This window comes from Thamnophis sirtalis, unplaced genomic scaffold (genome assembly GCF_051295495.1).
Source record: "Thamnophis sirtalis isolate CommonGarterSnake01/CBP01778 unplaced genomic scaffold, rThaSir2_p1.2 scaffold_7, whole genome shotgun sequence".
In the NCBI taxonomy this organism is placed as follows: Eukaryota; Metazoa; Chordata; class Lepidosauria; order Squamata; family Natricidae; genus Thamnophis; species Thamnophis sirtalis.
This window is the reverse complement of record NW_028261387.1, coordinates 6,426,290-6,451,022: the sequence shown is the minus strand read 5'-3', so window position 1 is coordinate 6,451,022 and position 24,733 is coordinate 6,426,290. Positions and strand designations below refer to the sequence as shown.

The 24,733-nt window shown below is 37.1% G+C and overlaps 1 protein-coding gene across 2 annotated transcripts; it reads right to left on the bottom strand.

Moving 5' to 3' along the window:
* Nucleotides 1-1,880: 1,880 nt before the first annotated feature.
* Nucleotides 1,881-24,719, bottom strand: SASS6 (SAS-6 centriolar assembly protein). Of its 2 annotated transcripts, none has more exons than XM_087719243.1 (17): nt 24,607-24,719; nt 20,313-20,373; nt 17,536-17,615; nt 16,727-16,831; nt 14,876-15,047; nt 14,222-14,299; nt 13,728-13,847; nt 13,455-13,646; nt 13,028-13,222; nt 12,133-12,222; nt 11,868-12,047; nt 11,222-11,303; nt 7,579-7,697; nt 6,996-7,121; nt 5,504-5,601; nt 4,332-4,426; nt 1,881-4,220 (listed from the first exon to the last, which is right to left on the bottom strand). In XM_087719243.1, the coding sequence occupies exons 1-17, from the start codon at nt 24,672-24,674 to the stop codon at nt 4,132-4,134; spliced, it is 1,950 nt and encodes a 649-aa protein (XP_087575369.1). In that variant the 5' UTR covers nt 24,675-24,719; the 3' UTR covers nt 1,881-4,131. The 2 variants fall into 2 exon arrangements, with proteins under 2 accessions (XP_087575369.1, XP_087575370.1); XM_087719244.1 differs by having other exon boundaries at nt 5,504-5,598.
* Between the last annotated feature and the right edge of the window lie 14 nt (nt 24,720-24,733).

The following is a 24,733-nucleotide window of genomic DNA, read 5'->3' as shown; positions in this document are numbered from 1 at the left end:
GATGTTTTTATTGCGCTGTGATGACGTCAAATGCGCGCTTTCGTCGACCGCGATTTTGTCGTCCGCGGTTTTGTGGTGGAACCGTTTACTCTGTAGGGAGGCATCTTTCTTCATTGTTAAATAACTGATTCTTTAGAACAGTGTTTCTCAACCGTGGCAACTTGAAGATGTCTGGACTTCAACTCCCAGAATTCCCCAGCCAGCATTCGCTTCTGGGAGTTGAAGTCCGGACATCTTCAAGTTGCCAAGGTTGAGAAACACTGCTTTAGAACATTCTAATTAATCCCATTTCACTGTGGTTTTATTGCAGTAACAAAAATACTATGACTTAGATTCAAATTTATTAAACTTCCTTTTTGTATTGATGTAGAAATGTAAGGGGACGCTGGGATTGTCTTAATTTTGTTTTCTTTTTACTCTCTCCTGAGATCTTTCAAAAAAAGGCTGGATTGATATATACAACAAATGAACTCTTAGCAAATGTGTAAACTTATTGTTAATAGAAATATGGAGCATGGGTGGAGAAAGATTTGCATGAGCTAGTAGTATTAGCATATTAAGATCTTGATGTTAATTCTTTGTAGTCACTATACTTCAGGTAGTACTGACTATATGGTCTGCTCTGGACTTTTATTTTAATCTTCACTTACATTTGAGAAATCTGGTTGAAATATCTTGCCAGTTACTTTGCAGCTTTGTAGAAAAGCAGTAAAATGTTTCTTTACCAACAAAAAATGTTAACATCTAATCTACTTAGATCTATTACAGTTTAGACTGCTCTTTGATAGAAAATTAACCATAAAATTGGGGCATTCATTCATTTAGTAAGTGCCCAGTCCTCTAGAAGTGTTTGGACAAGGCTTCTAAATTAGGATTTTATGTGGGCAAAGTTAACCTCTCCATTTATTGAGCATGGAGTTTTCTCTGCGTGTATGCATGCAAACGGAGGGAATTTTTCTGGTCAATCAAATTAATCGAAAAACTTGGTACGTGTTGAAAACAGCTCATTTGATGCTAGACTATTCTCTTGGTCCTGCTTTAAACGCTTGAGAGCGTCTGGAAACATAAGACAATAGTAGTAGGAAACTACACTTTGTCAGATCTATAATTTTAGCAGCTGGGTTTATTAAATCATGACGTCTACCACAAATTGCAGGCCTATTCTCTGCTTAAGTTGGATCTGGTAACAATTATATATTGCTTAGTCACACTCCACTTAACTGGTGGTGTGTGCTTTTTATGAAACTGACTTTCTTAAATTGGAAAATATTGTCTATACAAAATTACTGATATGAATCAGGTGCAGTACGTGTTTAAACAAATCCATTGACTAATTTTTGCCTATGCCAATAAAGTGCTGGTTATAAATTAGCCCTATGTGGCTTGGCACTAAGAGCCGAGGTGGCGCAGTGGTTAGAGTGCAGCACTGCAGGCTACTTCAGCTGACTGCAGTTCTGCAGTTCAAATCTCACCGGCTCAGGGTTGACTCAGCCTTCCATCCTTCCGAGGTGGGTAAAATGAGGACCCAGACTGTGGGGGCGATATGCTGACTCTGTAAACCGCTTAGAGAGGGCTGAAAGCCCTATGAAGCGGTATATAAGTCTAACTGCTATTGCTATTGATGGCTGGCATGCCAGCAAATATGGCTCGGTGTGCCACCTGTGGCACACGTGCCATAGGTTCACCATCACAGAACTAGAACTTTGGACTAAGTTCTAATAGCTATCATGGTGATTCCACTCAAACTTATATGAAGCAGAAGTTTTAAGGGAGGGAAATAAAGACTGTTCTCTAGTCTTCACTGTCTAAAACCTTAACTGTATAGCAAGTGTTTCTTTTTCATATTAAGATTGATTTATACTCTGGACAGAAACTAAACCATTGTGTAAAAGTTTTATTAAAATGAACAAATTTTTATATATAAACACTACACTGATTATAGACAAATATACACATTTTACACTGCAGAGAACGATTGTGCAATAAGACATTTAAATGATTTGTTATTTTTCACTCAATATACAGAATTACAGATATATGTATATAACAAAAAGCCACTAACTAAATCCAAACCATAATCCTTAAAATATCTTGAATCTTTTAAACCCAAGCAATGGAAGGGATTTCAATTCACACTTTAACCAAGTTTATATGTTAGATTTATCTAAATGTATATTTGACAAAAATTACAAGATACTCAGAGCAGTTCTGTTTGGAAATAAGTATGAATGTAATAAAATCCCATTAAAGGAGATTATATGGGACTATCTTTAGATATTTTCCAGCTACAATTATGAGGTTCTTAAAGCATGCTAAAACTTTCTCTGCATTTCATAAAACTTAAAACTGGCTGGACTATGCCAATTTTTGTTGTTTTGATTCAGTTAGAGGCCCCATTGTCCCATTGCAAAATGAAATTGCTCCTCCAGCTAGAAAGAGATGTGATTTTTATCTTTCCATGCAGCACTAGTATATTTCTACATCTTTTTCCACAGGGACCCATATCGTCAAAAACAGCAAGAACATGAGAACCTCATTACTCTTTACAGTAAATAAAACTGGACAGCAGATATATATAAGACACTGTACAGAAATTTTCCCCACATTCTATAGTCTGATGTTATGTAACATTGAAACATAATTTCCGGGCAAATGAAAACTGGCAAATGAAAATATTTTACAACTATATGAGCAGACCATCTAGAGTTGAAAACATTTGAATAGAATAAGTACAAAACATTTCACATTCAAAGCAGTTCTCAAGTAACTCTTTAAAGCAAAGTGGTTTTCATGTTTCTACTGAATAGCAACAAAAATAACATCCTGTTAATCTTTGATATCTGATTACAGCTTAATGTGAGTATGATGCAAGAGTTGTAGACATAACATTTCAATTTAAATATATGTTGCAAAATAAAATTAAAATAAGGCATCTGTTATGTTCTGATAGCAAACTATACTCGATGACAAAATTATGTTACAGTGGAGGGAAAAATTGCCCAAAATATACCAACAATGGTTTTAAGTACTGTTTTCTAAACCCTGGACAAAATGTGCCAATATTGTTAACAAAGTAACAACACAGGAATTCTAAAATTCTGTAAACCCAAAAACAAATGTTTATTTGTGGGCACTGGTACTGCATTCCTAAATCATGTTATTCATACTGGTAGTTCCATAAAAATTACAAAAAATCAATTTGCAAAGCTGGGTTCAAATGTGTTCCGAAGGTAATAAAAAGAACTTGCCTAAGCCAGTTGATATTTTTCCACCAGCATAGTTAGAAACTAGAAAATATTTGTTTAAAATTGTTTCATTTTCAGACATGGTCATATAATAATTTTTATTTATGGCCAAGACACCTCAATCGTTGAATGGCAGTTTGCTATTCAAGCTGGAAATGTGTAGTTTGGCCATGTAGAAGCATCATTACATAATCTTTAAATCTATAAATAATTGGAGGAAATTCCACTTAGACACAATTTTAACAAATCTGTACACTCTTTTACATAATCATCAAAAACTGCTGAAAGAATGAAAGCTTATGCTTATTCAGGCTGCCAAATATAGATTCAGGAGTCTCACACCTTATCCCATCTGCCACAACCCTCCCTGAGATTGCAGTATTATATAGTTAGAACAATAAGGCAGATCTATATGCATTGCATTGAATTTAAACAAAACTCCCTGCAGAATCATCTGAAAAATTAAGCTCCAAAATTCAGCAGACAATTCTATTTGTGTCAGGTAAATTCCTCCTTAAGCCTTCCAAAATTTCTTCACTTTTGAGCCCCACATTCCATAACCTCTGGCATAGAATCAACAATAAGTCATTCTTATCAGGTAGTGCATTTTTGATACCTGAAACCGAAATCAAATACCTCGTATATGCAAAAATGCAAATGAACTATTAGAGAACAACCAAATAGAATCTAGACATCTGTCCATTAGATAATTTCATTTTGTAGAAAAAAAACATACGTTTAAGCATCCTAGACCTAGTTCACTTTAGTACCCAGAAATCTATTTAGTAAAAATGTAATGTTGATACTTCAAAAGGGAAACAAATGCATGTAACTGATAATTGTTTTAAAAAAATCAAAATTATTGTAAACCTTTAGTTACAACATGCTATCCAGGAAAGTAGGCAGACGTTTTAGAAGGTGCTGCAGGCTTGCATGGAATCTGTGCTTTTTTGGGTGCAGAGGACTTCATATATCCTGCAATGATAAAAATCGATCCTGAAATAACTTACATTTTCAGATATTATGAGCAAATTCTTTTATTGTAATTAAATATATGCATATATTTATATGTGCATACATGTTTACCTGTGTTTTGAGTTGTGTTTTGATTGAGTCCTCTTAAAGGTATGCTATCTTCCCTTTTCTTTAAATACTTTGTTTCCAATCCCAAGTTTTCACCACTAAGTCAAAAGAAAATATTACTGTTGTATGCACTCATCTATTTAGGAGTTTCCCAAGTTTCCCAATGAAAATCTGCAAGAATTTTAAATACAATTCCAGATCTCCTATGAATTACTGTGTTTAAAAGACAGCAAGCTCATGAATGCTAATCTCAAAATCAAAATCCTGAGGACATAAATTCCTACATTCAACTTAATTCCTTAAGTTTAAAATGGTTATATTAATTCCTCAAAAGAGTTTTTCTCTGGAAACCTGCTTTTTCTGCTAACAGACTATCTCACCTTCGTAAAGCCCATATCATACATAAGCAATATCATTTGGGATGTCATACAAAGTAGAAAGAGAATGGCATTTTTGCTATTAGGAGCTATGTTCCTTTAAGGGATGGCATTCTGCTTAGGCTCTGGGGAAATGAAAACGGATCTACTCCCTGGAAAAATCCAGTTCTTTGCTTTTAGATGCTTCTCCATTGATCTATTTTCCCCTAAAATTTTACCGTAGGTACTATATAATCTCAATCACTGTTAAAATTCACCAAGATATATTCTGTTTGCCTGAAGGCATTCTCCCCTCCCAGTTATTCTTAAAAAAGAAAAAAAAAGATGGGATTTTTTCTGTACTATGGGAGGGGGGAATATTTTCTCAATTTAAAGTTATTTTTCTTTCAGATATACAGGATATCACTTCATAGTTCATTCCTTATTAGAGGAGTAACTTAAATACTTAAATATGGGTTGCTTTAACTGCATTTCATTTCCTGTTAGACTTTCCACACTGAATTCTCTGATGCATTTAATCCTTGCCTTGGTGGCTTCCACACTACCTTAGAGTGGAGAAAAGACAAATTCTGACATAATGCCATAGGAGGAAGTAACTATTTTCTTGCATTTAGAATACTGATTATCTCTGGTTGCTTTCACTTTACATATCCATTCAACCCTTTGGCCTCTACCCCAGATAGTTCTGCTTCCTCCAAATTCCCAAGTTTGCCTTCCTCTTCAAGTCCAAATGGCCTTTCCACCTTCCCTTTAAATACTCCTAGTTTTTTCCTCAGTTTCCTCTGTTCAACTGCTTACTTTTCTTTATTTGCTGAATGGCCTATCAGCCCAGGAATCCCTGGCTGGGCATCTAAACATCTGTTCGTTTCTGAGAGCTGCACATTGAAGTGAACCTGCTGGAAAAAGATTTTTTTCAGTATTATATTTTTGCCATTTTATGTATCAGAGCCTTAGTCATACAATATTGCATGTAAGAAAAATTATACATATTGTTACAGAAATGCTTAATGATTGAACAGTATAGATTGTCAATATATTTATTTAAAGCAGAATTAAATTAGCTTTCTCAAAGAGTAGTAATAAATTGTCTGACATCATCACTGACATCTTTTTTACAATAAATCACAGCCATAATACTATCCATATGGTTCACTCATGGAACCTGCCTGTCTTTTGCATGACAATATTAGCTGTTACAAAAATGAATGACTTTGTTTTACCATCTATATCAGTGATAGCAAAATGTTTTTGGCTCGTGTGCCAAAAGCAGGGAGGTTGTGCACGGGCATGCCATACCCATAATGCTATGCATACCACCCCAGCACGCATGCGTGCACAACCAGCACTCCCCCCAATTTTTGGCATGTTTTTTTCACCCTCCCGGGCTCCAGAGACTTTATAAGAGCCTGGGGAGGGTGGAAACAGCCCCCCCTCCCCCCCGGAGGCTTCAGGAGCTTCCCTGAAGCCTCTGGAGCACGAAAAACTGGCCCTACGGGCAAACCGGAAATTCAGGAATGGACTTTCGGTTTGCTTGTAGGGCCTGTTTTAGCCCTCCGGAACCTTCAGGAGCCTTCAGGTTTCTTTGAAGGCTCCGGAGGGCAAAACCTGAAGTCACTTCTTGAACTTCTGGTTTGCCCGTAGGGGCGGGTTTTTGCGCTTCAGAGGCTTCAAGGAATCCTCTGGAGGGCAAAAAATGAGCTCAAAAAAAGGCCGAAGTAAGCTGACCAGCTGACAGGTCAACACCTCACGTGCCCTGACAAATGGCTCTCCGTGCCACAGGTTCACCATCACGGATCTATGTTCTTGCACAATCATTTTGCCAATAATATTTTAAGCAGTTGGAATAATATTCTACATTAAATACAGATGGCCCCAATCTGCCTACTTTTTCTAAAGTTTTAAACTCTCGGCTTTTGCTTCAGATACTTCGATTCTTTGGTAGAATTTGTTTTATCTATTATATCATATTTTATTTTTGACTTATGTAGCTTCCTTTTTCCTGTATGCTGGTCTGAATTATTTTGAGAGATTGGCTATATGCATATCGATTGGGGGATTATTCTGGCCATTCAGGTCTATACATAAGGAACCGTATGACAAACATAAGGAGTCTTTAGAATGTTTTTTCATCACCGATCCCTTATGCTTTTCTCCACAGATGGTATTCACCCACAGTACCAGAAGAGAAGGATTTTGTTTTGGGCAGAAATCAATAAAATTGAAATGCCATGACTTGATACAATGTAACTTTTTAACTTTATTAAAAAAATAAACATCTTAAATTCCTTGCCTTTGTTCCTGATATTTGTTGGTTGGTATTTTTGGCAGCAGCTGCTTCTGGGAAGCTTTGGAAAGCAAGCAAGGGGGAGATGGGATAGTTCAGTCCTGAGTTTAAAGACGTAATCCTATTATCAACCTGTTAAAAAAATAAATAAAATTGATTCATACCTGTTGTCTTTGTTTAAGGCAAGCATAGTCAAAGTTCATATATACTACTATTTATATCGCACCTTGTTTTTTGCCTAGGTCTAAACTTAATTTGCTTGAAACTAAGATCTTCTGCTTCTGTCAAGACTTGGTTTGAGTCCCACACTGAAACATTTGCTCTCCTCTCTGACCCTACATAGAAGTTCACCATCTATTGATAGGATAGCAAAAGAAGCAAATGGAGGGAAATATACTAATCTCAAGCCTCATATTTTTTATCTGCAAGAAGAGAAATTGCTGGATTCCAACTAGGCCCCACGAGCCATCCATTTCTGAAGAATTTATGCAAAGTGTGCACTCCCACTAAAATTTGTCTTCTTAGAAATTAAACTATGAAGGACAGCAATATGGTATCAAAGATGAATACACAAGATTTTTACTATTACCATACTATGAGGAGAGCTGCCAGTTCTTGAAACAGTGTTGCTAGAAGGAGATGTTCCTAGCATTTCTTGCTTCCTTGTCAGCTGAATTTCATTTAATTGTTTATTCAGCCATGTGATCACTGCAAAGAAACAACACATTCCACTTTTCATTCCAATTATTTATAATTTTAAAACAAAATCATAATTAAATTCTGAACGTGTCTAGATAAGACTACTCTTTTTTCAATGTTAAATTTATATTTGGGACAGTGTTAAAGGGGTTCTCTCCCAAACAAAGATTTACAGAATTACAGTCTTAGTTTTAATATGATTAGGAACTAATAAATCCTATGTAACAAGATGGAACTTTTATGTATCATTGTAAATTATTCATTGCAAGGGAAACAAAATAAATGCATGGGCTGCATTACTACAGAAAAAGGAAATGAATATTAATATGTGCCAGGAGGGGAGTCGACAGGAAGTTCTTCAGCTGGACAGACGTGGGGTGTGTGGGCTCTCAAGAGCCTCAAATGAACCCTGACAAACCAACTTCGAGGTGCGTTTGGACCAGAACCCCCCCTGGAGGCGGGAGCAAAGAGGACAGTGTCTCATTAGACCCAGGGGGAGGAAACAATACCCTTGCAGGTCGGATTTGTCTTTTGAATCGGAGTCAGGGCGACAGCCTATAAAAATGACTGACAAGACGCTGAACTTCTTGTCAAAGCAAAAGGAACAACAGGAGAGTTCGGAAGAGTTGAAAGGCCAGTAAGATAATTTATCTAACCCACAGCCATAAATCAAACCTGGAAAAGGCAAAGAAATATTGAGAACATAAATAATATTGATGGTCAGATTGGGACTTTTCCAAAAAGAAAGAAAAGGAAAATGGAGGGTTGAAACACCAGCCCCCCAAAAAAGTTATTTACTCGAAACAATTTTTGGACACAAAGGAGGAAGCAGAGAAATGACAAACCCACTCAAATATACATTTTAAACTTGGTTTTGGATTTGAAAAAGAAACCAAACACTTTGAAAGATTTATTCTGTTTGAACTTTTTCCAATTAATAAATCTTAACTCCAAAAAAAAAAAAAAAAAAAAATACGCACTTCTTACTGATAACTGATGGCCTAACTTTGACTGTGGGGGAGGTTTTAATTAACTAACTGCCATAAATCAGAACTTTGAAAAGCCTGTTTTCAAGTGATATATTGTGAGCAGCTACAAGAGACCAGACTTAAGGGAAAGAATAACAACAGAATAATAACGGAATCCAAACTGGGAAATACAAAGGTTTTTTTTTTTCTTTCTTCTTCTCCTTTCTTTTCTTCGCTTGGCAAAAGAGTAAGATGGCCCCAGCTTCTCTTCCGGTTTGAATTTAAGGTGGTCCAGAGTCTCAAAGTGGGATTTGTATAACTAACTGCAATTTTGGATCTGGACATTAAGGTAGAACAAAAAACTAAGATGGCCACCATCGTTTTTCCCCATAGCAATTGAAGCAGACAAACCTAAGGTGGAACAGAACTCTGAAATAAGAACTGCATAACTGTATAATTAACTGCAACTTTGGAACTGGACATCATGGAAAACTGGGAATTTGAAGAACTATGTGGAATTTTAAAGAAAATACATAAATCAGTAAAATCAAGCCTAATTAGAATTTTGAATCCAGAGAAGCAGATAACTATAGAAGAACTCAAAGAAAAAGGGGGGCAAGACATTGAAGGGGTAAAAGCAGAAGAAAATAAAAAAGCAGGCAAAAAACTCCTTTGGTTCCAGCAATGGTGTAGGGAAAATTGTGAAAAGGGGAGGTGTCCTACAAAAGGGAAAAGAAAGCTGACCAAAGTGATCTTGGAGGCTGTTAGTGGTATAAGGAAAATTGAAGCAGGAGCTTATCCCCCAACAAAGAGGAATATAAATTATTCCTTTGGTCACCTGTGGAAATTTGAAGAGAGTCGATATCATAAAATAAAGAAAAGGGAGAAGACAGGAACAGAAGTGGGACAAAAGACTTACCAGGAAAAAAACAGATAATTAGAAACTACTATATGGGAAAATATACTTTATTCTGAAATATGATAATAAAATGGATTTGCTATCTGATGGTACATGATAATGGAAAGATAACTAATAAAAGTTAAAATATATGGAATAGGGATAAATATGAAACTGATGGGGGGAACTTGTAAAGCAGAGGTTTGTGATTTACCTTTTTAACATGATAATCAAATTGAGTTGTGAATCTCCCCGTGGAGATTCGTACCCTCACCACCCTCCAGACCTTCCGCACAGCCCTCAGAATCTGGCTATCCCGTCAGGCCTGGGGCTAAGACTGTAACCCGCCCGAATGGTATGAATGTTGTGTTTTTTAAATTTGTATTGTTCTATATGTCTAAAGTTTGCTTTTCCCCCCTCCCTTTTGGGTTGTGAGCCGCCCTGAGTCCCCCCAGGGAAAAGGGCGGCATACAAATAAACTCTACAATCTACAATCTACAATATGACACTAGAAGGACAACTAAGCATGGGGCAAAATCTATGTAACATGGACATATATAGAACCTTTAAGATGATGAACAAAGTGAGATAGTTACTGCTTGTTACTTTATATAATACATTAAGGGAAGTGTAATGAACAGTGAAGATTGTCATCTAGAGATAACTAAGGGTAATCTAATTCAAGGTATAGAAAAATGGAGAGGGAATATGAAATATACCTACAATGGGAAACTATTGGGATAAAAAGAATCACAAATTGGGGGCATGTAAGGATGTATAACTATATAAAGATAATGATGATAATAGCTGGGAATTGTAACCAGGTCTACAGCTCGACCAAAATTAGGTTGGGGGCGGGCGGGCAGGCGTTAAAAGCACAATGACTATATATGTATATTTTTCTGTTATATCACTTTTTTTTTACTAAAAAAGAGAAAAATTAAATATGCATAGTGAAAAAGAATTATAAATACATCAACATAAAAGGGAGCTTGCTCAGAAGCTGAAATACACCAAGCAAATGAGATGAAGAGTGGGAAGTAGGGGAAAAGGGTAAGGGAAGAAGGGAGGGATAGGAGAGAGGGCAAAAGGGGGGGGAGAGGAGGAGAGAAATTAGGAGTGGTAAGGGGGGGGAGGAGAAGGAGAGAGGAGGGGAAGTAGAGAAGAGAAGGACAGAGGGAGGAAAGGAGGTAGGGAGGGGGAGGAGAGAGGGAGAAGAAAGTAATGGATGAAGTACAAATATGGTGTATGGAGAGCAGAACAGCCAATAATTGGTTTTTGGGAGTTGTTGGTAAGATGGATTGATGTAAACATTTAACAATACAGTATGATGTTGGTTATGTAACAGTATATATGTGATTATGTTATGAAAATGGAAAAATAAAAAACTTTAATCAGAAAAAAAAAATAAAGTGCTAGGAGGGAAAATAAAATGGCATCCTTCAAAATCATTCTTCAATATCCCTACCCTCAAAAATCCTCCAAATATTTGAAAAAGAACTAGTCATCTTTATCTTAAAGCCAACATTCACAATTGTTGCCTAAACAAATAGATAACAGAGAAAATGCCTAGCCCAAACCTGATAATATCTCCTAATAAATTCTATACATTAAAATATATACTGTTGAAAGAATTAAATAGTAGTTAATGCAAGAAAATCACATACCATTTTCATTTGTTTTGAGAAGATGTTTGCTTTCTTCCAGCTTTTGTACTGTAGCTTCTAATTGTTCCTGCAATTTGCATATCTGAAATGTTTTCATATTATTAGTTATTTGAAATATTTTTATCCATATCAACAAAACAATATTCAAAATTAATCTCAGAAGACACTTCTCCTAAATAATAAACATCATTGTATAAGTTGTTATTGAAATCTAAATAAATAAATAGGTAGGTAAATATATAGGCATGTTTGTTTTAAAGGCCATAAAATAAAAATACTTCAGAGTATTTCAAAGCAGCTGGAAGCATCTAATTAACATTATCTGATCCTAAAAAAGGAAAAGCAAGGTTCCAGTCTTGCTCATTCTTGGATGGGATACCACTAGGAAAATCCAGGACAGTAAATAAGGTTGAGAAATTTTTTTGTGGGAGGGGGGAGAATTCCTTAATAATAGTAAATCATTTTGCTAGGAAACCATTTTTCTCAAAGAAACTTGAGGACATAATGTGATTAAGAAATGAGTTAAAACTGAGAAAATCTTTATTTCATTCCAGAGAAGAGTGTTTATAGGAAAAAAGAAATTAATTCTGATGAAAGGAAATCTGGTTTAAGCATTTATTATATAGAAGCAAGACTTTTAAATTACCTCTTGTTCTTTCTCTCGAAGAGAACTTTCTACTTCCCGTAATTCCTTTTGTTCTTTCTGTAGTTTTTCTTCCTTTTCAGCCAACAGCTTTTCTTGCTGAACTGTTACTGTGTTTTTTAATTTCAGCTTATTCATTAACGTTTTTACATCTCCTTGCAGTTTCTTTATTATCTCATTGGCCTGGAAACAAAATTACAATGTACTAAACAATGATAAAATGAAACCAAGCCATAAACATAAGCAAGAATGCTATGTTTAAACAAACCTTAAGGAACTCAGTTGACAGAGCTTTCAGTGAGGCTTCCAGTTTTCCTATCTGAAGTTGTTTCTTTTCTGTATTTTCTTCCAGGTTTGCCTTTTAAAGAGAATATAACGTTAGGAAGATTATGCAACAAATAAAAAAAGCAAAATTCTGCATGGATTGGTTTCCAACTATACAAGGAGCTGATAGTTCTGCAAATCCTAAAACGTGGTCTGTAAAACCAGCAACACTTTGAAAGTTTAATGTGTTATTAAACAGCAATGCGTTCCACAATCTATAATTTGGGGGCGTGGGAGGAAGATGGTGCATGCAATGTGTTTGAACTTCTAAACACAGCCAAGTTCTAGTGAACCATATCACTAGTTTGGCAAAGCAGTTTCAGATTGTCAAAAATTATGTTCTATGTTAACACTAAAATAAGCTACTTTCATTTTTATTTTTAAATTAAAAAACAGACTACGATGCCACAAAGGTTCTACTTTTCATATAATGTAAACCTTATAGGTAATACACAGAGATGCTCTACACTGCAGAGCTGAAATCAAGAAGATGCCTACTTAAATAAGCTATGTTTTTCCTTGGCTCCCAAGATAGCCATACAACCCCAGGAAAAGAAGTTTTGAGTTGAGGCAGAATGTGATAAACTGCTTTAAAATGGCTGTGACTAGTCAAGTTTCTTTCCCCTGGAATCATGAAGCTATCTAGCTTTTTAAAACAGGTACTGACAGGTATAACTTGCATGTTCATGTCTGCGCCAATGGATCTTTTCATTGTCAGATCAGATAGCACATGCCTAGTCGCATGCACTTAGCCAAACACATAACGTAACATTTTAGATCATAATGAACTTTAATGACTACATTTGTTACAATAATACTATAGGGAAAATTCTAGGAACCTTTTGCTCTTGTGTGGCTTCTAATACTTCTTTTGTCCTGGCAATAAGCTGGTCCTTATCTTTCATCTCTTGTTCCAAAACAGCAACTCGCATTTGCAGTTGGTTAACTTGCTTCTCCTTTTCATGGCATTCAGCATCTAAGGTAGTATTCTCCCGACGTAAGGATAGAACTTCTTGCTTCATTCTCTGGCATTCCTTATCAAATGGAAAAACAAAGCATTCTAAAGTATTTTAAAGATTTGAACTTGATTTAAAAAGTAAGGTATACGCTGCAACAACTGTTTAGATCACATAACTGTATTATATTCACCTATTATAAAGTGGAATATTTGCTGTATTTTCAACTGCTTATAAACTATACAATTAGAAATTGTAGGTCATGAAAATCAAATCTTTAAATAGACACAAATTGGCAAGTGTTACATACATCTTCTGCACTCGATAATTTTGCTTTAAGTTCCCTGACTGTTGAATCGCCTTTGTATCTCCTTTCCATTAAGTCTTTGTTAGCAAGTTCCAGTTCCTTCAGCCTGTTCTGTAGTTGCTGGGCAGTTTTCTGATGCGAGTTTTCCAAGTCTCTTTTCTGTTGATCATTCTGTTGCTGATAATGTGCTTGTGCCTATGAAAATAGAAAATGTTTTAATAGTTCTTGATTTTAAAATGAATCATTTGTTTTTTAAACGCTGTATTGTTTACAAACCTGCAGAGTTTTTTCCTTCTCGTTTGACAATTCCTGAGTATGTTTACTATTCAATGATGCTATCTTGGAGGTCCATTCGCTTCTTAAATTATCTAGTTCTCTGCTCTTTTCTGACAAAGCCTAAGAGAAAAAAGCATAATCACTAGGCTTTCATATAATGCTAGAATCTAACTCTAACACTGTTTTATTAAAGGACCACGCTCATAATGTCTTATTTGTATATTTTAAAAAAATATAACAATATAAATATTGATCTGTATGCCTTCACAATCCCATATTAAGCTAAATTGTTTTCTTTTTTTAAAAAGAATTGTAGCATATTAAGACATGTTTCCTCTAATGAATTAGGCTTTCACCTCTTTTATACAGAGGTTCAGTAATACATGTTCCATTAGCTTTATAGTTAGATAGTCTTGATAAAACAAAGTTAAAATAGCTAAATATATTTATTTTGATTTTCTGTAAATTGGGGCATACTGAAGCGTTCTCTTTACCTGCTGTGTATAATGCAGCTGTCTTGTAAGGTCCTCCTCTGTTCTGCTAAGTTTTTGTTCCAGTATTAACTTTTCTTCCTATAAACAAATGAAAATTTCTCAGGCAATATTTTCAGTCTACAAAATGATTAATTGCAATTAGTAGTAGATATGTCATCCTGGACATTGGAGGACTCTTTTGTCAGCCAATGTACATAGGCTTATACTATAAGATTGCCTTATTTAGCACATCATTTGCAAGCATATTGCAACAGAAGTTGCACAGGCTGTTTGGTTCTTTTTCTAAATATTTGTAGAATATTCATTTTAAACTAGATAAAGGTGAAATATTTAGACTTCTGTAACAAAGGACCTTGGATTCAATGGATAAAATTTTCATATCACTGCAGCTGTTTTATTTGATTTAATGGACAGTAAAAAATTAGACATTCCTTACCTCTCAAATGGTCTATTAAACTAAGATTTCATTGTATTGCTATCAATTACTTCTAAAAATATAAAGAATGTTAAAGCTAGGATATTAGTGAGTCTTAAATTCAATCGCCATGTGCCATTTAACGTCATCTTTTACTTCTCTTAATGACCAAAAATAATTATTGCCAAAAAAAATCTGTATGTATGTATGTATGTATGTATCTGAAACTATCATTTTACCTTAGTAGATTTGAGACAGGATGCCAAAAATTTCTTGATTTCAGCATCATTTCCTGGTAAGAATTTTAGTGATAAATGGGTAAGATGTTTAAATGGATTTGTCTCAACCACATTTAGAAATGAAGGTGTGTGATCTAAACTAGATCCTGAAGAAATCAGCTGTAGCAAAAACCTAAAAAGAAAAAAAATATCACATATAACAAAATACTTAAAGTTACCCTCTCAAAACCCTGCCTTCTCGAAAAAGGCAAAGCTACTTATATAACCTAAGGAACAACGGGAAATCTTTGCTGATGAATATTTTTCGTAGACTCAAACCCCTTTCAGTGCACTGCTAAAACTCAACACTATGGTTTTTTGTGATTTTTAGAATACAACAGCTGCCCCCAGGCCTCTCCTTCAACTAGCTCAACCACTACCAATGCGTGTCACTTCAAGCCCCATGCCATGATCAGCTGTCCCAGCATTATACCACAACCCCCCCCCCCCAGCTGCTGCCATCCCAACATCACAGGGTGAAGCTGCCCTTTGGCACAAACCCTCAGCTGTCATTTTTTGCTGCCCTGCATAATGGCATTCTTTGCAGTCAATGGCAGTGGCACCTGGGCTCAGGTAGAGTCCTGTGACCTTCAGCGGACTCTCCCTGCCTCTGCTGCCCTAAGCCTCTACTTCGGTCCTGGAGCAATTGGCAAAGCTCCTGCCATCAAGGAACACTGCCTCAATCTTCATACTATGGCCAGCCAACCCAACACTGTGGCACAAAGCCTCAGCCACTGCTGCAAAGCTCCAGCTACCTAGCTAAGCCACCCCAGCTCTGCAGTGTGAAGCCCCCGTGATAGCCACCTACTCTGCCCTGTGCTCTACTGTCCCCGGCTGACCTTCATTGCCTTCTTCCTACCGACAAGGTGTGCCAGTCTGGCCCTTTATGAGGCAGTTGCAGCCTTGGGAATGCCTTGCAAGATCTTAGCAAGGAGACGTGCAGCCTCAGGAAGAAGGCCAATAGCAATAGGAATAGCAGTTAGACTTATATACCACTTCATAGGGCTTTCAGCCCTCTCTAAGCGGTTTACAGAGTCAGCATATTGCCCCCAACAACAATCCGGGTCCTCATTTTACCCACCTCAGAAGGATGGAAGGCTGAGTCAACCTTGAGCCGGTGAGATTTGAACAGCCGAACTGCAGAACTGCAGTCAGCTGAAGTAGCCTGCAGTGCTGCTTTTAACCACTGCGCCACCTCGGCTCTAGCAGCAGCCAGCAGCTGCTTTGTGAAGAACCAGGTCAGGTACAACTTATCCGCAGTGGGAGGGAGATGTCAAAAGTCATCTATGGATGGCGGGGCAGTGGAGCACTGGGCAGAGTGATAAAGTACAGGATAGCCAAATGGCAGAATGAACGGGAGTTAGGCAGGTGGGGTAAGTTGAAGCACACCCTGTAGTAATAAATGCCAAGTGCCTGAATTCTGACCATGTGACTACCGGAGGCTACAAGTAACTTTGAGGACCAGGCGTAAGTATAATATGACATGCCATTATAACTTTGAACAGTTGCTGAACAAACTGTTAAGTAAGGACTACCTGTAAGATAGAGATATTGCTTCTGGTTGTGTTTTCCGCCTAAACTACCTCATAGTGCTAATATCCAGCCCCTAAAGAAGTAATAAATAAGGGCAGCTCTGAGCCATCAAAAGGATTTAGAAGCAAACAAATGCAAATGATCCTATTGTCACTCCTTTTTTAATTTTAGTTTTATTTACTTGAACTTGATATTCTAAATAAATGAGATTGATTTACAAACGCTATTTATATTCTTTGATTTGAAAATGATATAAAGTACAGTTTTTGTATTACTAACCTTGGGATTTCTTTATCTTGTTCTTGGATGCAGTGCTGAAGAAGATCTATAAATCTCTGAGGAAAAGCAGAAAAATCTACCAGAAGACTTTGCTGAAGTTTTAAACTACATAGAAAAAAAGAAAAAAAATTAAATTACATTTATCAATGTAATGTGTGCTAAGATCAGATAATTTTCAAGACATCTCTTTCAAAATCCAAGAATTCTAAAGTGTTCGCCCCCCCCCCAATCACAATTTTCTTACAACCTTTTGGAATGCTACCACAATTTATCTGTCACTTCAAATAATCACTTATTACTACAGTAATACTCATTTCCCTTTCTAGCATTATTTATTTTTAGCCCAGTAGTTTTCATGTAACTCCTGAAACATGATCCTGAAATAAGGGTGCCTCTCTCTTCGAAATGTTGACAGTCTAAATCAGTGTTTGTCAATGAAACTTGGCAATATTTAAGATGCATGGACTTCAATTCCCAGAATTCCCCAATCCCTATGGTGGGAAAATTCTAGGAATTGAAATCCACACATTTTAAAGTTATCTAGTTTGAAAAATATTGGCCCAAATAGATCCATGGTTTAAGGTTAGTATTCATAATTCATGCAAAGAAAGAACAAAACTAAACATATCAAACATCAGTGATGTTTCCATATAAGTACTGAGTTATATACTTTACATAATCCTAACAATATAGAGATTAATTTGGTTATTTTTATAGCAAGATTATTACACCAATATCTTTTATTACTAATGCTGGATAGTGTACTTACAAGTAAATCTATAAAAATCAGAACATTCATGAAAACCTACCTCTGAAAATCTTCCTCGGAAATAACAAGATTATAAAGGAAAAAGGGATCTGAATCCTCAGTTAGCCGAACAACCAAATCCTGAAGGAAGAGAATGTGAATTTCAAAAAATGTATTTCTCTAGAATAATTATTTCAATAGTATCAAATGGTACTAAATCATACGATTCATAAAATGCTTAAAACATCTATGCAACATACAAATCCTCTGAGCATCGCAAAACAATAGAAGTATAAAGTCTAAAAGCAATCCTCCTTCCTAAATAATTCAAAAGAGAGGTCTGACTGCAGAATTGATCCAAATCTGTCTTTAAAGTGAAGGTAAAGTGATAGAAGCCTCCTATCTGATCCATCAACTTTTTTTCCAAGGCCCAGCTCATTTTTGTTGGGTCTTTCCCATTCTACATCTGAAAACAAGCTTATCAATACTGTAGCTTTGATCCTTTGTTAGCAAATAACATGCTATGTTTACAAGTTCCAATTTTATGGATGTTTTAATTGAATTGTTTTAATAAAATTTATGATAGGATGCAGGTGTAGAATGAGGTTTGGGAGTTTTGGATCCAGATTCCACTCTTTTACCAACTACAGTATTAAAAAAGCCCTTTTGGAGATAACATGTTTGGGAGTGGAAGCTACACTAGTATGCCATTATGAAAGGCGAGTAAAAAGAGATATGGCCTAGAACTGGAAAGGCAAACAAAAACATTGATAATCTTCATGGTGCTATTGAAAGAGAAGAAGGGCTCCATAAGAACCTGGCCAAGAGCAGTGCAGGAAATATAAATGCCAAGAAACAATTTGACATCAGCATTCTTGAAGAGGACTAGCGTTAAGAGGGAGATGGTTAAATGACGCTAGTAGCCTTGAGGGCCACACCAATGGTGGGGGCCTGGAGAAGTCTAGCTGCAACATCAGTCCAACAACCATATTCACCTTATTGAGACTGGAAGTTCCCACAGTATAGCTGTAGTTTGTTTCAATAAAGGGAAATATTTGTAGCTAAGGGTTGAAATGAGGGGTCCTTGGTGTTCTCTAAGCTTGATTGTTTTGTTGTATCTGATGATATTGCCTAGTTTGGGTAGTGAAACTTCTGCAAGAAAACAACCAAGTTCAGTGTAGCTAATTCTCCAGTGAAAGATCCAGGAAAAGTCAAAAACAGTAGTGCTCTAAGGACATCACAGAGTCTAGGTTAAAACATTTGCTGTTTGAAAAGGAGGAGGGAGAGTTGGCAGAGAAAGAGAATTTTTTATGTGTGCCTTTGAATCAATGTTTACTCCTGGCAACTGCCTGGACAGCTCCCTGCAATTTTTTTGGCAAGATTTCAGAAGTAGTTTGCAGGAAACAAGAGATATAGGACATAGCAGAACAAATAAGATATTCAAACAGTAATAAAACACAGGTGCAATTATAAGAAATAAGGCATAGATATAAAAACATAGGAATAAGTTATCTAGAAATCTAAGAGAACTAAGCATAATGATAAAAATAAGTACAACACACACACCCAGTAGCAAATATTTTTGTGTACTAAATCCTCCTCTGTAATAAAGGGAAATAAAATTCACCTCTACTTTGTGATCTGGATCATTCCTCAAAACCTATGGTTGTGGGACGGCTATCAACAAATATTTATTCCCATCAGCTAAAGAACCCATAGAGGAAATTTACGTGGTAGTTAACATAAATTCTTTGAAGAATCCTCACGTATTATGTTGCTTATCACTTTTTCTATTGTTCACTTAGCCCATTTATGCCTCGTCCATTTTCTAAGTTTATGGATGAATAAATGGGGATTTAATTTTATAATTAAAACTAGCATTTGAATGAATGGCCTATATTAATCAGTGAATCCTTGGTGGATTGGAAACTTAAATCTGTATCTCTCAGGAAAGTCCAAGCCTCAGCTACTACATTCTGCTAGCTATCAGCTTGTTATGTATCCACAATAAATCACAATGAAGTGGAAAAATTGTCATTGGAAACAGAACAGAAGCAATGTTCCAAGTCTGGAACATTGCTTCCCACAGAAAGGCTCTGGAGCCTGGGGAAGGCGAAAAAAGCCATGGCAAAAGCGGTGTGTGTGTGTATGTGTGTTGCTGATCGTGCGCACACGGGGGGAGGGTGTCATGCACGTAACATTATGCTTTTGGCATGGGAGCCAAAAAAGTTTTGCCATCACTGGTATAGGATTTCCAGCTTGATCAGGGAGTTACACTAAAAGACCTCCAAGTTCCCTTCCAATGCCATTATTCTGTTATAATATTCCAGCTCAACATATTTTGTATATTTTTATTAGATAAGAAAAAAGTAGTTTTCTCAGGAGACAATTACAAAATACAAAACTACTAAATAAATGGGAAGGGAATACATATGAAAAATTAGTCATAATGATGTAGTGAAAGATCGAAAGCCAAGTGAAAGATTGAGAGGGCAAATTAACATGGAAATCTATGCAAGAGTATTGAATGAAGCGTAGAAAAGACACTGAATGAATAAAATGTTATTTGGAAATATATTATTTGATTAGGTTGGCCCCACTTTGGTCTCAACTTTGCCAATGTACAGTTATTATCATGGAATATTACTTCCAAGTTTATAAGTTTTTTGCTGTTCTGTAGTGACATATTATTTTTCACAATATTTATTTTGATAAATGATCAAGAAAATCTATTGTTCATGAAGTCAAAAGCTAGGCTAGAGTTAGCAAATAAAATTCTAAGCAGGGTCATTTCTTGTAAAAACTGAAAACAAAAAGCATAATGAGGGAAATACAAACCTTTCTATGAATGGGATTTGTTGTTGATTGCATTTCAACACTCACTCGGACCTTTATTCGTCTGCAAATACATGGAAGTGCATTCAATATATTGATGTAAGTAACAGCAATTTATTTTTCAATTGATAAATGAAATGTTGTATTTTAATTCAAGTAAAGGTGATCCATTAAGAGAGTTTGAACAGAATTATATCTATCATAAAATCAATATACCATGATTGTCTTAAAGTCAATCTTTCCTGTTAGCTATCCGGAAAGCCCTTAAAATATGGCTCTACAAGATATTTGCATTGTTTAGATGAGTGTAATCACCTGCAGTTTTTATTATTATTATCGCAACAACAGAATTGTATCATCAATTGTATTATCGCAACAACAGAATTGATTATTATTATACAATTGTATCACAGTGGCCAATTGTTTCACCGGATTTGGCATTGATTACTAGTCGGGCCCCACCCAGGGGCCTAGGACGTCGTAACGTATTTTCGTAATATGCGTGCGGATCCAAGCAGTGCGGCTTTTTGCATTTGACTGATGGTGATTTTGTCAATTTTTAACTGTTATTGTTGTTATTATTATCTTCATCATTATTATTACTATTATTATTATTATTACTATTATTATTATATCATAGTTTTATTGATTGTTATATTGTTCTAATTGCTGTTAGTTCAACATATTTTGTATATTTTTAAAAGAAAAAGATTCATTTAGAATCATGTTCAGTAAGATGAATAACTACATAATTCACTAAATCAGTTATGATTCTCTATATCACTATATTAATCACCACTCACACCAATCAGTTTTATTAATGCAGCTTAATAACTAGACATTACTTCGAATGTATAACAATATTCAGACAAATATTATGACATGAAAATAGTACCATTCATGTATAAGGAAGACAAACTTTAAAGAACCAACAGGTTTGCAAGAAGTTGGGAAATAAATTTTTCCTTAGAGAAAAAAATCAAAAGCCCAATGAGAGTTGAGACTGGAGAATTATGGTCAAAATATTCCGAGCAACAATCTCGCACCTTTTACCATGGTTTCCAAGGGGTTGTAGTTAGTTCTGAATGGAATATGTAAGAAGACTGCACAGTCCTACATAATCTGAAATAACAATAAATTCCCACCAAATTCAAGGTGGGGATGCCTGGATTTACCACTTATTTTATGAAAAGGTAGGAAAAATTATTTATTCATGATAAATAATCAGAGTCCTTCAAAGATGAGTATATAGCATACAGCAACAGATGAGAACTACGCTTCCAAACTATATTTTGAACACTTTATCGTGATTCTCTTCCTTTCTCCAGGGTTGCAGGATTCTACTCTCTTCTTTCTTTTTTAACCACTGAGTGAAGAAGTCATCTGCCAGTTTGGGATACAACAACCTCAGTATGCTGATAATACCCAACTATCACATTTTGACTCCAGGGCGACCAAGTAAGACTGTCAAAGCTCTATCCCAGCACCTGGAGGTTATATAGATCTGGATGGAGAGGAACTGCTTCTGACTTAATCCTATGACGATTGAGTAGCTGTGGATATTTGTCCAGATCTGGGGATATTCCACCTTTGATCTTGAAAGGGCAGACCTTCCCGCTTCAAGGGTGATAAACAATCTGGGGTTTTTGCTGGACTTGCAGCTCCTGCATCCAGCTGGTATCCCAGTTAAACTCTTTCCTATATCGGGGGCTATGCTTCCAACAGTCACTCATACTCTAGTTACCTCGCAATTTGACTACTAAAATACTCTACATGGGGCTGCCCTCAAAGACCCACCCAGAATCTTCAACTGGTCTAGAATATATCAGTATGCCTATGTAAAATCTCTGCTTGGCAAGCTGCACTAGTTGCCAGTCTGTTTCTAGCTGTGATTCAAGGGGTTACCTTTGTTACCTATAAAGCCCTACATAGTATAATGCCTAATTACCCCAGGAACCACCTGTCTCCCATAACATTTGCCCAGCTAACTCAATCCTTCAGGGTTAGCACACTTTGATTGAACAATGTCATCTCTCAGGATCATTTCTGGGGTCCTGAGACATGACATTGTTCAAAGGAACCCAGAGTGTGCCAAACCTGCAGGATTGTTGTGCTCCCCGACAGTCAGATGGTTCGGTTCTTCATCCAAGTTTTTGGCAAGAGACATCAAAACCCTTCCTTTTATTGTGCCTGCTATCTTTTTAAAATTTTGTACATTTCACTACAATTTCTTTCCTTGACTTTTGAGAGCTGCTGCACAGTCATTGAGACTTAGGCAAGCATATAAGTCAGAGGTGGGTTGCAAATCCCGATGCTATCAGTTCACTCGTGCTCACACAACACTTCTGCGCATGTGCAGAAGCATCCGGGTGGGTGGACGGAGCCTCCCACTGCTGCCACTACCAGTTCACCCTCTCTGGGCCAAAGCAGGAACGTCAATAAATTATTATTAATTGATAATATATCTGATTCCAAAAGTTATTCACAGAATCGCATTAAAATTGTGGGAAAGTCATGCTTATTATTCTTTAAACACTATAAGGAAAGCTTGCTAAATTAAAAATATCAGATCTGAGCTGTAAAAATCCAGACAACTGCAGATGACAGCAATACAAATTCTATTGGTTGTCTGGATTTTTGCAACTCAGATCCAGTGGTTCAAACTAAACAATCCACACTGAGAAATCTCTCTACATGAGGCTGCCCTTGAAAAGCACCGGAGGCTTCAATGGGTCCAGAATGCGGCTGCGCGGGTTATCATGGGGGCACCTAGGTGCTCCCATGTTGCACCCCTTTTAGGCAGCCTGCACTGCCTGTCGGTTGTCTTCCGGGTGCTGTTCAAGGTACTAATTATGACCTTTAAAGTCCTCCATGGCTTAAGCCCATGATACCTGCGAGACCATCTACTGCCACTGGTAGCCTCCCACCATCCAGTGCGATCCCACAGAGTGGGCCTCTTCAGGGTGCCGTCGGCCAGACAGTATCGGCTAGCGACCCCCAGGGGGAGAGCCTTCTCTGTGGGAGCATCTTCCCTCTGGAATAAGCTGCCCCCGGAGCTTCGCATAATCCCTGACCTTCGGTCCTTCCGACGCACCCTAAAAAGTTGGCTTTTCCAGCAAGCCGGCCTGAACAAAACAAACTAAATTATTGATCATTGTTAATTTTAATCGATTTTTAAAAATGTTATTGTGAATCTTAATTGGGTTTGTTTTTTGGATATTCTATCTAATTTTTTAAAAAACTTTTGTAATATGTGGGTTTTTTTAATGTTGTACGCAAGGGCGGCATATAAATCCAATAAACCAACCACAAGAAGATGTTAGAGTCTTTCCTCCCCCATACACACCTTTTCTTCCTGACATCCTTCCAAAAAGCTTAACAACCAAGGAAGAGACAGATATTGATAGATGACAATTGACTCTAAGAGTCTCTCTTGCTCAATATCTGGCTGTCACATTCAACTGTTAAAAGCTTGGGAGCTCCGCCATGGAAAAGAAAAGAGCCCAAGATACCTTTAAAATACCTTTAAAAGAACATGTCTAGCTGCTGCATAGAGACAAGACACATATGTGGCCGTTTATCATACATTATAAGAGACGGACCACATATGTGGCCGTTTATCCATACATTATAAAACATCAGCATGGATCATAGGCGACTGGAGCGCCTGTTAGAAAAGAATAAGCCATGGTATCCATCAACTCAACACGGTTGAAGAGAACAATGTGTACATTTCCAGAATCGCCTCCTCAGCCTATTGAATCCGGCAAACAACCACGCTATACACACCCTCAAGCTTGCAACAGTTGTTTTAAAAAAGCCTCATCGATCACTCCCAGCGGCCAAGCAGCCCGAGAGGAAACCCGCGAGGCAATTTTTCATTCGTGACCGTTGTTGGTCGGCTGCTTTTTCTTCTTCTTCTTTCTTTTTAAAATCGTGAGGGGGGGGGTTATAGAAACGCTCCTGTTTTCCGGAAAAAATCTATAGCTTCTTGTTTTTTTTTTTGAAAGGTTTGGGGCAAAAGTTTTTTTTTAAAAAAGTGTGTGAGGGGGGAAATGAAAGAAGCGGGGGCTACTCCCGGTGAGAAGTTCTCCGGGCTGGTCGGGGGGAAAAGCAAACCGTCCGAGTCCCCGTCCTGAGGTAAAGGACGTGAGGGCGGACGGGGGGGGGGGCACACTCCCAAGGCAGGGAAAAAAAAGAGAAAGAACTTCCCCTCCTTCAGTCTTTAGCCGACTGCGAAGACCCAAAGACTCCCTTTCACCCGAAGGAAGAAAAGCCGCGCCGGCCGGCGCCTCACCTCTCCTCACAGCCCTGGCATTTCACCTGCACGGGCACCAACTGGCCGAAGAGGCTCTCCGACGCCATCTTGCGCTTTGAGTTTGGCGCCCTCCTCCCGCGGGGGTGGGGGGGCGGGGCGTGAGGGG

Coding starts and splice junctions, on each gene's coding strand:
- SASS6 (XM_087719243.1), bottom strand. CDS start 24,674: ATGGCGTCGGAGAGCCTCTTCGGCCAGTTGGTGCCCGTGCAGGTGAAA. Junction 15,048..16,726: donor CAAGATAAAGAAATCCCAAG/GTTAGTAATACA, acceptor TTTTCTTTTTAG/GTTTTTGCTACAGCTGATTT. Junction 7,122..7,578: donor GCAGCTCTCCTCATAGTATG/GTAATAGTAAAA, acceptor TTTTTTTAACAG/GTTGATAATAGGATTACGTC.